Source organism: Vicia villosa, linkage group LG4 (genome assembly GCF_029867415.1).
Source record: "Vicia villosa cultivar HV-30 ecotype Madison, WI linkage group LG4, Vvil1.0, whole genome shotgun sequence".
Lineage (NCBI taxonomy): Eukaryota > Viridiplantae > Streptophyta > Magnoliopsida > Fabales > Fabaceae > Vicia > Vicia villosa.
In genome coordinates this window covers 160,167,382-160,180,895 of record NC_081183.1, presented here as the reverse complement: position 1 = coordinate 160,180,895, position 13,514 = coordinate 160,167,382, and the positions used below count along the sequence as shown (strand labels likewise).

The 13,514-nt window shown below is 35.9% G+C and overlaps 2 protein-coding genes across 3 annotated transcripts; both read left to right on the top strand.

The window, feature by feature from the left end:
- Positions 1-784: 784 nt before the first annotated feature.
- LOC131600118 (ammonium transporter 2 member 5) lies at positions 785-2,702 on the top strand. The gene is made up of 3 exons (XM_058872338.1): positions 785-1,381; positions 1,641-1,926; positions 2,070-2,702. Exons 1-3 carry the CDS (start codon positions 785-787, stop codon positions 2,636-2,638), a joined length of 1,452 nt encoding a protein of 483 aa, XP_058728321.1. The 3' UTR covers positions 2,639-2,702.
- Positions 2,703-5,472: 2,770 nt separating this feature from the next.
- LOC131595707 (protein S-acyltransferase 11) lies at positions 5,473-10,802 on the top strand. Of its 2 annotated transcripts, none has more exons than XM_058868144.1 (4): positions 5,473-5,608; positions 6,770-6,992; positions 9,032-9,330; positions 10,179-10,802. In XM_058868144.1, exons 1-4 carry the CDS (start codon positions 5,576-5,578, stop codon positions 10,662-10,664), a joined length of 1,041 nt encoding a protein of 346 aa, XP_058724127.1. In that variant the 5' UTR covers positions 5,473-5,575; the 3' UTR covers positions 10,665-10,802. The 2 variants fall into 2 exon arrangements, with proteins under 2 accessions (XP_058724127.1, XP_058724128.1); XM_058868145.1 differs by having other exon boundaries at positions 5,475-5,608; positions 6,723-6,992.
- Positions 10,803-13,514: the final 2,712 nt, after the last annotated feature.

Here is a 13,514-nt window from a genome sequence, read left to right as displayed (position 1 = left end):
GTCGATAATACCATATTAAGAATCAAGATATGTTGCAGATTTTTCATTACTCATCATCATGCTCACTTACAAGTGAATGTGGTTATAGCAAGTAACTTGTAACTAACTTCATCACATCCATCTAAATAATAAACAAATAAGTAATTCAGTTATGCTTATATGAACTAATTAGTTACATCAATCTCAACATTGTGTTCAACATAACATACCATTTTGATTTTCTTATTGTGCTCGAACAATACTCCTACCATTTAGATATCCTTTGTGCTCGAACAATAGTGGATATATGGCCCATTGGCCCCCCATGCAACGTTCTTTGCATATATGCAAAATGATACAATATAAGAATAAGACATTTTAAGCCGTTTTCAGCATATACATAATAATGAATATGAATATTTTAGTTTTGAAAGCAAAACGATTATGAATATTAGATGGTCTCATTCCTCATACAAACATTCTCAACATTCATTATCAATAAAATAACCATATGAGACAGAGACAGTACATGAATCTACTAACATGATGGTACCATAATCATAAACCTTGTTGTGAAACCTTAACATCGGTTAAAAAAATATTGTAATGCCCGCTTATAAACATTATTCAATTCAATCTTACATACCTCATGAGCGACATAGCCTAAGAAAATTTCACAATGAATATTAAAAACTATTACATATACAGCTAGTCGTGAGAATCAAAACATTGTCTTCCAAATATATATATATCAACTCTCACCATACCACATAATTCATCTCTTAGTTTTCAGTTAATCACTAAAATGTCTGGAGTTCCGTTTCCGTCGAACCTTCTACCGTCGCCCGGGAGTCCCGAATGGTTAAGCAAATCCGACAACGCGTGGCAACTAATGGCCGCGACGTTAGTCGGACTGCAAAGTGTTCCGGGACTAATAATTTTATACGGCGGCGCGGTGAAAAAGAAATGGGCAGTGAATTCAGCATTCATGTCACTATATGCATTTGCATGTGTGTTTTTCTGTTGGGTTATTTGGGGTTATAGGATGTCATTTGGTGAAAGGCTTTTACCATTTTGGGGTAAACCAGGAGTTGCACTTGATCAAAATTATCTTTTCAAACCAGCTTTTTTGGGAGCTTTTCCAGTTGCTACTATGGTTTACTTTCAGTGTGTTTTTGCTGCTATTACTTTGATTTTAATAGCTGGTGCTTTGCTTGGAAGAATGAACTTCTATGCTTGGATGTTGTTTGTTCCTTTATGGCTCACTTTTTCATATACTATTACTGCTTTTAGTATTTGGAGTCCTAATGGATTTCTCTCCAAATTGGGGATTATTGATTACTCTGGTGGTTATGTTATTCATTTGTCTTCCGGTGTCGCTGGTTTCACCGCCGCTTATTGGGTAAGCGATAATGATTTTTGTATGCTTATAATTAAACGTATTAGTCAGCGCAGTCTCATGTTTTTTTTTATGTTCTGTATAGATTAGTCGCAGTTTAACTGTGACAAATATTTTATGAGACCCTAATTACAGTTAAGACTGTGCATTAGCACGTCCTCAAAGACCACGACTCTAAAACTAGTATTAGTAGAAATTTTAGAAGTCTTTGTGTTGCACGTCTTTATCTGATGATGAGTGAGTATATATGATGATTTGGTAGGTTGGACCGCGGCTAAACAAAGATAGGGAAAGGTTTCCACCAAACAATCTACTTCTTATGTTGGCTGGAGCAGGACTGTTATGGATGGGATGGACAGGTTTCAATGGAGGAGATCCTTACTCAGTTGGATTAGATGCTTCCTTGGCTGTCTTGAACACACATGCTTGCACTGCTACTAGCTTGCTTACTTGGGTTTTCCTTGATGTCATTTTCTTCAGAAAGCCTTCTGTTATTGGTGCTGTTCAAGGCATGATCACTGGTTTGGTTTGCATCACTCCAGCTGCAGGTTTGTAAATATTTCATCAAGTTCTTCAAACGGTGGTTCTAATTTGCGGTTGCAGATGTTGTGATTACAGTCATTTCGAGAGATTAGTCTCTGCAGTTGCCTGCATTGTTATAATTGATTCTTATTTTGTCTATCTTACTCAGGTGTTGTACAAGGTTGGGCCGCACTTATAATGGGACTATTCTCCGGCTCAATTCCATGGTTTACCATGATGGTAATCCACAAGAGATCAAAGCTACTTCAAAAAGTAGACGACACAATGGCAGTGTTACACACTCATGCAATTGCAGGAAGTCTTGGAGGAATTCTCACTGGTCTATTTGCTGAACCGAAACTAAACTTCTTGTTCTATGGTGTTTATAGCAAATACGTCGGTCTATTTTATGGAATACAAATGAACATAGCGAGCACTGGATTCAGACAAATCGGAATCCAATTCCTTGGAATTTTGTTTGTTGTCTTTGTAAATGTTATTAGCACAAGTTTGATATGTTTAGTGATTCGAATCTTCGTTCCTTTGAGAATGTCCGAAGAGGATATGGAGATTGGTGATGAAGCTGCTCATGGTGAAGAAGCTTATGCTATTTGGGGTCAAGGTGATAAACTTGAGAATTCGAGTTCGAAATATGGAAGTTCTTTGTATGAAGATGTTGAAGTTGCTGCAACGAAGAAGAATAAGCGCGGTAGCGGTAGCCAGATTGAGATGATGTGAAAATGTATGTTATATGTATTGTTGTTGTGATGAATTTGGTGCTGTTTTAAGAAAAATAAAAGTTTACAGTTGGATTCTATATTTGCTATGTTCATTTTTCAGAACAAATGAATAAGATAAGTTATTGATATGTGCTTTTGATGCATTGTGTTTTTATTTTGGAACTATGTAGTTTTTCTTTGTTTATTTTGTATGACATTTGTTTATGTTTTCTTAGTTAGCTTTTGCATAGTATGGTGATTGAGTAGGTAAACATAGTTTAGTATAAATATTTAAATTTTTATTCGAGATATTAAAAAAATGTTCATCTATATAACCAAGACAAGAGAATATATGTTTGACTTTCAAAAATGCTAATATTTACGCTTCATTAATATCAAATGGGTAATAAACAAATTGACAAAGTAATTTGACTTTCACCTCTTTCGAAGCTCCTACATGTCCTTCCTTTCTCATAAGATACTTCAACCAAATTTCTCTCTTCTTTCTTTCTCTACTCGGACTTATCTTCTTAATTCTACTTTTGAACACTCTCTCATTAGTTCCTTCACTTTCCTAGCTTCCATGTTTAAGATCAACAAATCTCACTCAAATAATAACAAATCACTCGTGTTCGCGAGCTCTTCCAAAAAAATTGGTTTCGTTCCATGCTAAGAGCATTAACGCTCTCCATGAGCGTCTTCTTCCCTTTCCAAAGACGATCAGGCAAGAAGACCGTTTCCTCTTCAGATGGCACCAAAAGTCATAATAGCTGAAGCTTAACACATTTGATACGACATTTCTGTCAGTTCTTCTTGACTAACACTCTTAACTTTTCTCAAGAAATAAGCATAATCTTCTTCAGAGATGAAAGATTGAAGTTCTCTAGCTGTCTCCAGGTTAGGGTGGGCCAGAAGCAACGGTGACCATACCCCTAAGATCGAGGTTGAACTTCCTCAGAGACCAGGTCCTTTCAAATTTAGCACAACTTTTCTCAACCTTTTATCGTTATACCCTTTACCATAAGGTTCATAAGGGGAATACCCCCTAGAAGAATGGTCGCCTGTTGTGTGTGATGACGAGTGCGAGGCACCTCTAACTACATGTTGATTGGGAGAACCTATTACCACTGTCCTAGTCAAGGTAGGAAGGTTTAAAGAGGCTTGATAAATAACGAGCCTAGCGTTTGGAGTTCTTCGCATAGCCAACACACGTACATCTTTTAAAAGCAAGGGGTGACCATATGCGTCATTTTTATTTGAAGCATAATTTTCTAAAACTTCATCTTATCTGCAAGCAAGAAATAAAGGGAGCCAGGAAAACCATCACTAAGAAATTATTAAAGAAAGTCATAACATTTATTAGCTATTTACCAAAAGCGATCGTCTACTCTTCTCTAGTGGCGACCTTCACTAGTAAGCATGTCTCTATGCATTGCTTCTTTGGTTTCTTTGACCCACCGCAGAAGGTGCGATGTTGTCAATGTAGCCCAATTTTTTTCATAAGGCCAACAATTTCCTCTTTAGATATGTCTTCTTTTGATATAAGCCACTGTGAAGGTACGCTTAAGACCCAACCTCGACCAAGAAGTGACTATGACGCCAAAAGTTTGGAAACTTATCCTTACATTTAGAAGGCACCCCAAGTTGTATGTCGCACATACTCACATGAGCATCCTATGAATGCGGACTAACTAGGAAGTACCGATCTTTGAAAATTTTCATGCTATTAGAGCATACTTCGATTATCTTCTAACTTTACTCGAGGAAGAGAAAGCCTTAACCCCGTACGGAGTCAACACAATGACATTGGACAAAAGAGAAAGCCTTAACCCCGTACGGAGTCAGCTGAATGACGCTGGACATTAAAATGGTGGAAACAAAGAGTCAAGGTTATGATGTTTTACTTGTACTCACACCAGTACTAGAATACTTTGATATAAGCCTAACTCACCAGATGCATTCGTGAGGGAAAATCATTAAATGATTCAAAACGCCCACCTAAAAGTCATTTAAAAAAAGGTGAAAACCTATCAAAGAAAACAAACACTCATGAATAGGTTATGATCTCGTATCGAACTCATCCGAATACTTGAGTACCCTAAGATAAAAGGGCATCATTACCGACAATACTAGAACCACGCATTGCAACCTTCCAGTAAGGTGTTACAATTTACAAGGAAAACAATCAATGCACATGTTCCCAATGTTTCCGATCTCACAACTATTTCACTCAATTCAACCAAGGACAGGACTAGGAGCCCAAGCGACAAAACATCATTCCAACAAGCAGGAACAAGGGTTTGGGGACAACTGTTTTGAATCGCTCACAAGGCCCACATGTCAAGGCTTAAAGACAATTACCACAAAGGAAAGCACAGAGGAGTAACTGCAACCTCACTCAAGCTCGGAGCAAACAACTTCGATCTCTTATTAATTTCTCACCATCAAATCTAATCGGACGGTGATCTGCACTAGATGCTAGACCAAACAAGAGCGGTTCTGATCACCCCTTTGTATAAATCCCTTCACACGCCAAGGCTCAAATATTCTACTCATTCTCACACTTATACCACTTTTTATCAAGTCATTGATTTGAGAATGAAAGTGTTAATCTTACATACCCACATATCCACCTTACACAACGTTTATTATACCCGAATCTTATTTCACTTGATCAACTTCTCTAGTTTTGGAAAAAAAAAAACCTAAACACATTCTAATTTTATTTTTAATTTGTAAATCAATTAAACTCATAATTTATTAAAATCAAAATATGTTTTTAAAATATCGATAACCTCATGGGTTTATTTAAGAAGTCCTACAAATTGATAAATTAATAATTTTCTAATAAATAAAAAAATGAAACTAAGAGAAGAAATAAACAAATTATAAACCCAGAAAAACTAGAACACACGCATTCTTCAAGTTTGAATTTCGAACCCAAATCGATACTGCCATGGCTTCTTCTTCTTCTTCGCCTTCGCCCGAGGTTGGTTCCACCTATCATTTTTATTTTCTCATCATTTCAATTTTTCGTTTTTTATTTCTTATGTCTCAGATTCTCTTCCTTTTTTCCCTCGATCATCGTCAATTTTTTCCGATCAATTTATCAACCCTAGTTGTACCATCTTTTCCTTTAATTTTTGGGTAAAACTATGATTCAGTTAGGAAAATTCAATAGTTTGTTGAAAATATTTTGTTGGAATATAGAGATATAAGGTTGAGGTTGACTTGGTGATATAAGCTTCCTTACCCTGTCTGTGTCAATTTATATTTGGGGGGAAAGAGAGGTTTTTTGTATGGCATCTTTGTTGGGAAGAGATTTAGGGAAAAATGATTATTTACCTAGAGAATCAACACAAGAATAAAGTAAATGTAGCACGTGTAGCAGAGATGTGGATGTTGCGTTGGATGTGTAGTAAGATTAGACAGGATATGAGTAGAAACTAAAATATTAGAGAAAGTGTTGGGATATCACCTATAGTAGAGAAGATAGTGGAAAATAAATGGACTTAGATGGTTTGTGCATTTAGAGAGAAGACTTGTAGATACTGTGGTAAGGAGAGTAGATCAGACGGAGAGAAGTCAAACAATTAGATGAAGAGGAAAACCTAGAAAGATTATAAGAGAAGTTATTAAAAAAGATTTCGAGATTAACGATTTGAAATGAAGCATGGTCCTACATAGAACTTTATGACGAAAGTTGACCCATGTAGCTGACCCAACTTAGTGGGATAAGGCTTGGTTGTTGTTGTTGTACTTATAATCGATCATCTAAATGAAGTGTACACTGTAATTTGGTATAAATGTGAAGAAAATATCAAAAACTATAGGAATTTGTGTTACTTTTGTATAGTAGCTCCTTAAATATCTTGTGCAATTATTCTTAATGAATTTTTTTTTATTAAAAATGGAATTTAGATTTAACTTAGGAAAAAAGAATAATGCACGAGTTAGATTTTATTCTTACATACTTCATCTACTTGTAATTATTGTGTGTAAATCATCAAATTATGGATGATTGTATATATTACTTAGTCCTTAACATTTCTCAGTCTCAGTCATTACTTCATGGCTGTTATTGCTTGCCTTTTTTTCTACAGTTTGAAAATTTTGTAGCTTCCTTGGTTGCTCATGTAATCACATATAGGAGCAATGCGGAGCTGAGGTTTCTGATAATTATGAGACGACTTGCTGGGGATGTGGACTGCGCGTTATGCTTCCGTCATGTGCATCTATTTTCAAATGTGGTTGGTGTGGGGCCATTACAGATCATAACAAAAAGAAACGTGATGAAAAGTGCGTTGGGTGGAGACTACTGCGTGATCGATGCTTTCTTTCTGTTGTCCTAGTATTTATGTTCTTTGTAATATGTAAGTCTCTTTTGTTTCTTCTATTCCTACTTTTATTTGTTGTCATCCTTCTTGACCAAAATTGTTTTTATTTTCATTTGGGTCTAGGTCTCATTTCAAGTTCTCCCCGATTTTTATTTAATTTTTCTGGTTTCTGAGGTTGAATTTATACATTCAAATTGGGAGTTGATGCGTGAAAATCTTCATTTGGTAATAGTAGTTTTGATGATTTCCCTTACGTATATATGTTCGAATCAAAAGGTTTTAAATAAGAGCTATGCAAATTGAAAAGAAAACTCAACCGACATAATTCAGAAAGACAAGGGCACATGAGATAGACACATCAACTAAACCGATGTAACATTGCTACTTAAGAAATCCCTTAAAAATAAAAAAATGAATCAGTACTTAAAGAAGCCACGATGATCACTTTAGCCCTTATTAGATACAATAGGATAAAATTCTAAAAATTTTCCGTCATACGAATCATGTTACTTTTTCCTTTTTCTTCATCTTTCCTCTGTTGATAATTATCATGCTCTATGACTAAATACAACAACAGATTCTCTTTCTTCTTCCACCCTAAAACCTGGCTTGGTCAGTTCACAAGAATGAACACGTTGTAAGCTACAGGCCCCTTAGACCACACAAGGGGACACTACCCAACTAAGTTTTAAACTAGGGAACTAGGACTTGGACTCGGACTCATTGTAGATGCTCTATGCGATAAGAATAGCCAGAATACAGTAGGAATTCTGCCAAAGTCTTGATAATATTCTAGTTGTCTATCTATAGTTATAATTTAAGTTCCCATTTCCTTTGTATGGACTTCTTTGCAGTAAAAGATTATTGAGCATGTTCCATTTCGTCTTTATGTCAGTCTTCGATTCAGCCTAAAGGGAATGCTGGTATAAGAACCCCAGACTAGTTCATCTTCAAGCATCAAACACTGCCAGTGTTCTGTGATAATCATGACCAATGATATCTTGTTTAGGTTTAATTCCTTCTTAATGATTTGATTGATGTTTTCCTCGCTCTCTCTTTACATCTGCTTATTTGGTTATCCCTCTTTTGATCTATCCTTCTTACCAAGGTTTCGTGTTTTCTTTTTATAGTCCTCGCCCCTTTCTGTCTCCTACAACTACAATGCTGAAATCTTTTTGTTTTGGGGTAAATTTTTCCTTTGAACCTGATTAGTCAAAGTATTCTTTCTTTCCACCCACATTGGAATCCTATGGTTTGCATCTCTCTCTAGTCTCGATTGGCCCACCATTTTCACCTTGTGATAAAATGTATTGACAATACTTAAACAATGAGACTCGTAGTACGATATGGTCTCCAATTTTCACCTCTTTGCAGAAATTAGTAATAGTATGTTTACAACTAGACTTATGTTTCATAATATCTATTTTTCTCGTGCTTAGACAAAAGCAATACATTTCCAAAGCTTAGCTGCATAGCTCTACTGCTACTTAATGCCATCCTTTTTAGGAGTTCTGCAATCCCGGAAGAATGTCTTAAAAACTTTGGCTATTAACCTTAACACATTGCAAGCAAAGTTATCTTCAGTTACTAAGAGCTGTCAAGCACATTATGACAGGTCTCCTTTCTTTTAATAACTCTTCTTTAAGACATTCTACTTTCTGTCGATTAAATTTGGACATCATAATACAACATTTTAGTAGGTACCGTTAGCATCTTGATATTTGTCAGTCTCCGTTCTTGTGGCTATGTCAAGAACTTTATTTTTTGCGACTATGTTGTGTTACTCAAAACTTGAGTATGGTCAATATTACTTTATGGATTTATTACATATAAAGTGTGGTTTGGCTATGAAAAAGGGAATGAATAAAATGTTTATAGTTTCAGTTGTAATTGATGTTCATCTCGTCATATCTTTGGCTGATGATTGCTTGCTTTTTCTACAGTTTTAAGTCAAAATTTAAAATATCAGTTTGTCATTCAGTGTTCGTGTTGTCACGGATCTTCATTATATTTATATTTGTGACATATATTCCATTATTCTATATTTTTGTTATACATTTAATTTGTTTGTGCAGTTGGTGGGGTGTGGGCAGTGTACCCTGTAGTCTTCTCTGTCAGTCTTCTTTGGGGAATTTTTCACTCAATCATTACAACAATTTTGTCCATAGCTACACTTTCCTTTTTCAGCCTTGCAGCATTTAGATGTGCTGGGACACCACCAAATATATTATGGGGAAGCTACCCCACGGTAGGGAAAGGCGACCTTGAAAATTATACATTCTGTCAATACTGCTTGAAGCCAAAGTCACCTAGAGCACATCATTGCCGTTCATGTGGAAAATGTATACTGGACATGGATCATCACTGCCCATTTGTAAGTTTCTATTATCTTATTACCGAAATATCAATCTCTGTGTTGTAATCTCCACCTGAAATGTATCACACTATTGTTTCCTTGTAATCTCTAATCAAAATTTTATTTGCATACCTTTTCTTCAATAATTAAACCATACCTTAACGCAACTACCTATCTAGGATTGTCTTAGATGTCGACGCTAGACAAAAATAATGAAGGTAATAGTTATTGCTAATGCTAGAGAACTTCGGGAGCCTTCTGTTAGACTTCTGATTAAGGAATATTGTATGAGATGGGGCAGAGAAGAACAAAACTGACTTTGGTTTAGAATCTGTCGGTCATGTTTTATTAATTAATTGTAGGTCAGTTATGTTAGCTGTTTGCTATTAGTAAGAATAAATAGAAAGAGGCAGGGTATAGCTTGTTATCTAGAGAAGTATTGAGTGGTTATTGGGAGGGAGAGACCAAGCTCTCGAAAACATGGAGCGGAACTCAACTCTAGGCCTTATTTCAATTGTAATCTTTTTGTATCAGTTTTATTGTGTATACGTAACATTCTGGTTGTTATTAATTCCCCAGAATTGTTAACAATAAAGTTGTTGTATTGTTCTAGGAAATTCTATTTGGTACCAGTTTCTATCACCTTCCTTGTGTAACTTGTGTATTGCTATATACTTATTGGGTTATGTTCCCTCAGTGGCTCAAGTGTTCCATTATTATGATGTTTGAATTGAACACAGTTGGGAATGTGTTTCTTTTGTTTTTGGAGATTTTGTTACTCGTGGCCAGATCTCACATATTACTCGGATCTTAAATTTGGTTTTGAAAACATTGCCTTGTCTTAATGCTAGCCTCTTCTTTGGCAGATTGGGAATTGTGTTGGTGCAGCTAATCACTACAGCTTCATGTGCTTCCTCATTTCAGCAGTGGTGAGCACAATCTATGTCTCTATAATGTCTGCATATGCTAGCTTGCATATTTGGCCACCATCATCATACTCCCTCGGACGCTTAAAGGGGCTTACTGGCCGAGATCTAGCATGGAGATTGTTGAATGAAATTTTTATTGCCTTCCTGAGATCTGCGTTGTTTCTATCGTCTAGAGGACTTCTTCTTGTGTATCTGTTTATCGCAAGTGTTTCATTGCAGATAGGATTGAGTGTTCTTTTATGGCAGCAGCTCTCTTTTATCTATCAGGGAAAAACTTTTCTGAGTAACTTAAGTTCACAGGCAGATAATGACGAAGAAGAAAAGAAAGATTGCCAAAATCTTGTTAGATTTTTTGGTTTACAACATTCTGTATCAAGATTTTTGTCTTACTTTCGTGTTACTAGGAAGAGGCACGACACATAAGGTGAATCTGTCATATTATTTAGTCAATGGCTTCTGACTCTTGACATTTGTATCAAAGTGTTTTTGTATCTTTTCAATAGGTAAGCCTGAATTTTTCAGAAAACACCACTACAAAATATAGATACATGCTAGCATAAATTTACTTGTTTAGAAGAGGTGTTAGTGTGTTTGGTTCTGGAGTGACGAAAATTGATTTTGAGTAAACTGATTTTGTAAAATTGATTTTATAGAATCAATTGTCTCTTCCAAAATTGGAACTAAACATACACTTAAGAAGTGGTAGTTTCTTGGCTTGCTTTGTTTGAAATAAGGAGAGAGAAGTTAGAGGGGAATAGCATTAGATGAGATGTGATTATGTGCATCTAGGGTAATATTAAACAAGTGTAGAATTTTCACTCAAGTTAATCTTCCTGTGTCATAACTACATGATAATAAGTTCGCCTTGTTATTTGCCTTAATAATTTCACACTCGCCTTAATATGCTTTAACCCAAATTATTTAGAGGAAAATAAAAATAAATATTAGGGTTGGAAGCTTGTCATTTCCACTGGCTAACCTATTTTAGTGTCTTTACAATCATGTGAGATGACACCTAGCTTTTAAAGCTTAATTAAGTGTCAAGAGGGAGAAGAAATCAATGAGTTCTTCACATTGTCTTTTAATAGGAAGTGGGAATTGGAAGATGCAAAACAACAAAATATTTGGAAACTATTATTTGATGGAAATAGTAAGATGCAAGACAACAAAAATAATTGGAAACAAAATATAAGTGCGTTTGATTTGTAAAATAAGAAGTATTGTACATAATAGTACTAGATACATAATAGTACTAGACAGTATACCTTATGTATGATACTGTGGGTGCATTTTTTAATGAGGCGCCCTATCTTCTTAGCTCCTTTTATCTTTATAGGCTATGTTGGAAGTGAAATTGCTAGACCTTTATTGAAGGACCCTTCATGGATATAAGACAATTGTATGCTGGATCTTCATTGAAGGATTCTCGCTGCCTATAAGGAAGTTGTATGTTGGACCTTAATTGAAGGCTCCTTGTTGTTTATAAGGCAATTGTATGTCGGATTTTTATTGAAGAATTCTTGCTGCCTATAAGGTAATCGTATGTTGGACCTCCATTGAAAGATCCTTACCACTTATAATACAATTTTACGGTGGAATTTCATTGAAAGATCTTTACCGCCTATAAAGTAATTATATGTTGGACCTTCATTGAAGAATCCTTTATGCCTTATCAATGGACTGGACCTTCACTGAAGGATCCGCGCCACCTCAATAGGCTTCATAAATTGCGTAGCCTAGAGACAACATAAAACAACAAAACTATAAAATTAAGTATGAAACAATGCATTAATAATAAATACCTTAAGATCATGGTTTCAAAAAGCCCGAGGGCATGATTACAAAGAGCATGAATAATGTAATTACAAAAACCCTTAATAGTAAAAGTTACATAACAAAAGACATGAATGAAACAATAAAGTAAGCCTAATGATCCTCTTATTAATTGGCTCGCCCATCATCATGGATATGGAAACCCCAATTCCTCATAGTAGAAGCTTATGCATCATGGGTAGGAACCGCTATGGTAGGAAGGACTCCGTCCTCTTCACCTACAAGCTGGCCATCCTTGATCATCTTGAACAAAACAAATTGGCTCAGATCAAAGCTAGGATAGAAAATGCCATATACTCCTTAGCATGTTCAAAATACTTGTTAGAGGTATCGACCATTTCATTTTTTCATTCTGGCAACTCGTGCTCCAACTTTTTTTTAGAGAGAAGGGTCGCTTTAGAAGATTATCCAGAATCATTTAACTTATTTTTTGCCTTGGCAAGCTTTTCGCCAAATTTCTTGGCATCTTCCTATGCCTTCTCCAAGGCCTCTTTCAGCTTTGCCTCAAAGTGCTTTGCCTCATATCACTAATTATTCATAATCTTTAGAGACTCTTGCTTCTGAGCCAGCTCTCTCATTTGTGGTGTTCAACTCAACTTTCAAATCCTCGAAGTACCTATTTGCTTGATCATGGATGTTGAACAATACACGTTTCAACATTAGACCCCGTAGTAGTTGGCTCTCAACCACTTTGAAGTCATTGAGAAAGTCTCTAGCAAAGGGGAGAAGAGTATCAACATGAATTTTAGCATCAAAATGCTTATTCCATATGGATGGTGCTTTAATTCCCTCTGGGTTGTTTTTAGGGACTTCCACTCGGATGGTTGATCTATTTTTTCGATCACCTCCAGTCTCATCCTCTAGAATGACAGTCTCTGTAGGCTTTATGCCCTTGTCTTTCTAGTCTTGAGTGAAGTTCGAACCCTCTCCAAGTCCAAAAAGCTTGATAGTCTTGATGGGCCAGGGGTTAACAATGGCTTCCCATTGACACCTCTCTTTCCACCTTTAGTCATTAGACCACCACGATGGTTTTTTGGACTATTAATCCATTGCTCACCCCAAACAACTTTCTTCTTAGGCATGTGGGCTTTCCTTTCATCTACTAGCACATGGCTATTCTTTTGAAAAAAAAAAGAGAAAACACTAAGTATTGGGTGATCAGAAAAATTTAATTGAGAACTCATACAAAAAATAAACTTACATAAATACTCATCAATTTTGATATCACCACTACAATCGAGATCCACCATCTCTCTAGAGCCTATAATAGAAAAATATTAGTTCACTCCTCTTTGGAGCATGTCTCTAGGATAACCTCCCCCTTGCCACCCGTTCTAGAAAGGTTTATGTGTTTTTGGAAGGAGGCCACTTTCCTTTTAGAGGTGTAGTAAGTTTCCAAGTCATCTATTCCTAAACATATGAATGAAGTAGACTCCATTT

Bases quoted from the DNA above. Each gene is read 5' to 3' on its own strand.
- LOC131600118 (XM_058872338.1), top strand. From the start codon at position 785: ATGTCTGGAGTTCCGTTTCCGTCGAACCTTCTACCGTCGCCCGGGAGT. The intron at 1,382-1,640 runs GTAAGCGATAAT...ATGATTTGGTAG, and splicing joins GTTTCACCGCCGCTTATTGG to GTTGGACCGCGGCTAAACAA. The intron at 1,927-2,069 runs GTTTGTAAATAT...TATCTTACTCAG, and splicing joins TTGCATCACTCCAGCTGCAG to GTGTTGTACAAGGTTGGGCC.
- LOC131595707 (XM_058868144.1), top strand. From the start codon at position 5,576: ATGGCTTCTTCTTCTTCTTCGCCTTCGCCCGAG. The intron at 5,609-6,769 runs GTTGGTTCCACC...AATCACATATAG, and splicing joins CTTCTTCGCCTTCGCCCGAG to GAGCAATGCGGAGCTGAGGT. The intron at 9,331-10,178 runs GTAAGTTTCTAT...CTTCTTTGGCAG, and splicing joins TGGATCATCACTGCCCATTT to ATTGGGAATTGTGTTGGTGC.